Source organism: Penaeus monodon, chromosome 19, assembly GCF_015228065.2.
Source record: "Penaeus monodon isolate SGIC_2016 chromosome 19, NSTDA_Pmon_1, whole genome shotgun sequence".
Classification (NCBI taxonomy): Eukaryota; Metazoa; Arthropoda; class Malacostraca; order Decapoda; family Penaeidae; genus Penaeus; species Penaeus monodon.
In genome coordinates, this window is record NC_051404.1 from 43,656,782 (window position 1) to 43,658,711 (window position 1,930).

A 1,930-nucleotide genomic window follows, 5' to 3' on the forward strand; every position below is an offset into this window, starting at 1 on the left:
AAGTCCGTGGAGCCAGGAATACCCCCGTCTTTCGCCCTCTTTCTATCTACTTCCCACCATCTCAAGACTTCTCATTTAACTCCGTTTTAGGCTCAGTCGCCTATGAACTAGAGGTGCAAACTTATTGGGATCCTATTGGTGAGTGACATAAGGTCGGTCTTCGCTTGTTTTGTTTACAGACTCTTGTCATAGTATTAGCTGCGACGTTGCCAAGTCAACGTCATCGTTAAGGTTGACAGTGTCTTCATTTTGTCTATTGACTCTTTGTGACATCGGAATAACCATAGATAAATTCAGTTTTGAGTGTAGGATGATCATTCTTTATGTCATTACGGGTAATTAACATATCTACCTACCCAATAACCGCAATTTAAATTTGAGATTCCTCCTTACATTTCGTAGTAGCTTACTCCAGTGCGTGAGAGCGCCATTGAATGTGTGGGGGAGTACCCTTCTAATGGTGACTCACATGTTTTTTAAGAAATGTATGAAGCCTATGTTTTGTTTTTAAGTTCATCATAAATATAAATAAAAGAGTAAATGCGAGTCAAAAGAAAGCGATACTTTAGAAACAACGGCCAGAAAACTAAAATTTCGGGTTTACGTGGGGATGTTTCCTCCCCTACGGTCGGCGAGTCCATCCTGCCAGCTGTTCGTACTCGCAGCGCCTGGGTGAATGAGGCCCAGTTGTAGTATCGCCAGACGCCAGTTGGGACATGCGCGCTACGGCCGCCTTTAGTATTCGGCCATTTTTGGTTTAGATGATAAATGGTCATGGTAAACAAAATACTGTGTGAGTGAGATGTTGTACGAAAGACGATTTGAGAAAATGGAGTAGAAATGGCAAAAAGTGAGTGAAGAGAAGACCTTACTTTTTAAAAACGGGTAATACACCCAAGAGCCGCTGTGAGAATAGAAGTGTTCGCATCAGTTTCCTTTCCAATTTACTGCGGAGAAAAATATGATCAACCAGCTACGTTACGTCACAAGAAAGCTGCAGGGTCAAACTTTAAATGAGGCTTCGGAAAACAGCGGAAAGGTGAGGTTTGGTGGTGAAAAAGCAGAAAATTCAGTGGTGGCAAGCGTCATCCTAGGAGGGGGGGTCGGCTGCCATGTTGGATGCCGAGCACAAAGAAGCTAGACATTTTCTTCTTATCCTCTGTGCCTTCAGTTTATCTCCTCTTTTATCTTTGGTTTGCATCCGCAAGAAATATGCTCTTATATGATCCTAATCAGGGGCTACTTGCAATGCGGAAGTGCTAGGAATGGAGTAAAATAGTGAGAGTGTGCGCGTCAGTATTCGATTTGTGTAGCCATGGCGGAGCGGTGAGGTAGCCCCTGCTTAGCTAGGAATATCTCTGATTGCAAGCTTTCCACAGGACTAGTTTCCATGGAAATGATGCACATGCCGATTACACATGGGTAGATTTAATAAAAGCTCACTGAAATATCCAAACATGAGCCCATGGACGCCTGGCGTTCATGGGAGGGGAGTTAATATTTTCAAATCGAATTCCTTGGTAGAGAATATTCAGTCGTGTGAGAAATATTGTATCAGGATGATTCCTGGATACATAATCAGAATCCATAGTACAAAAAGATGGAAAATACATATTGATTTCTGCAATACCAAACGCATAACACCAGTAGCAGGTAAGTGACAGCTACTTATCCATATTTTAAGAAGTGTTTCTTCAGAAAGCATGTCAATTTTATGATATGCTGCAAGAATATTTGTTGTTTACTGGGCACCATGTAATGCATCCCGAAGGGACCATTCCGTTGGACAGATATGAAGGAAGGTTACTTGTACATGTCAACTCAAGACCCTTCACTGAGGGAGACCTAAGCATATCGTACTAGATATTTACACCTTATCGATCGCCAGACGTACACACTGTTGTTACGGACATGTGTGTAGACCGACTCC

The 1,930-nt window shown here is 42.5% G+C and overlaps 1 protein-coding gene across 1 annotated transcript in view; it reads left to right on the plus strand.

Moving 5' to 3' along the window:
• Positions 1 to 700: 700 nt before the first annotated feature.
• Positions 701 to 1,930, plus strand: part of LOC119585251 (SH3 and multiple ankyrin repeat domains protein 1-like) — a gene marked incomplete in the record, with an annotated part of 45,692 nt that continues 44,462 nt past the window's right edge. The window contains 1 exon segment of the mRNA XM_037933910.1: positions 701 to 1,039. Coding sequence (XP_037789838.1) covers positions 962 to 1,039 — 78 coding nt within the window.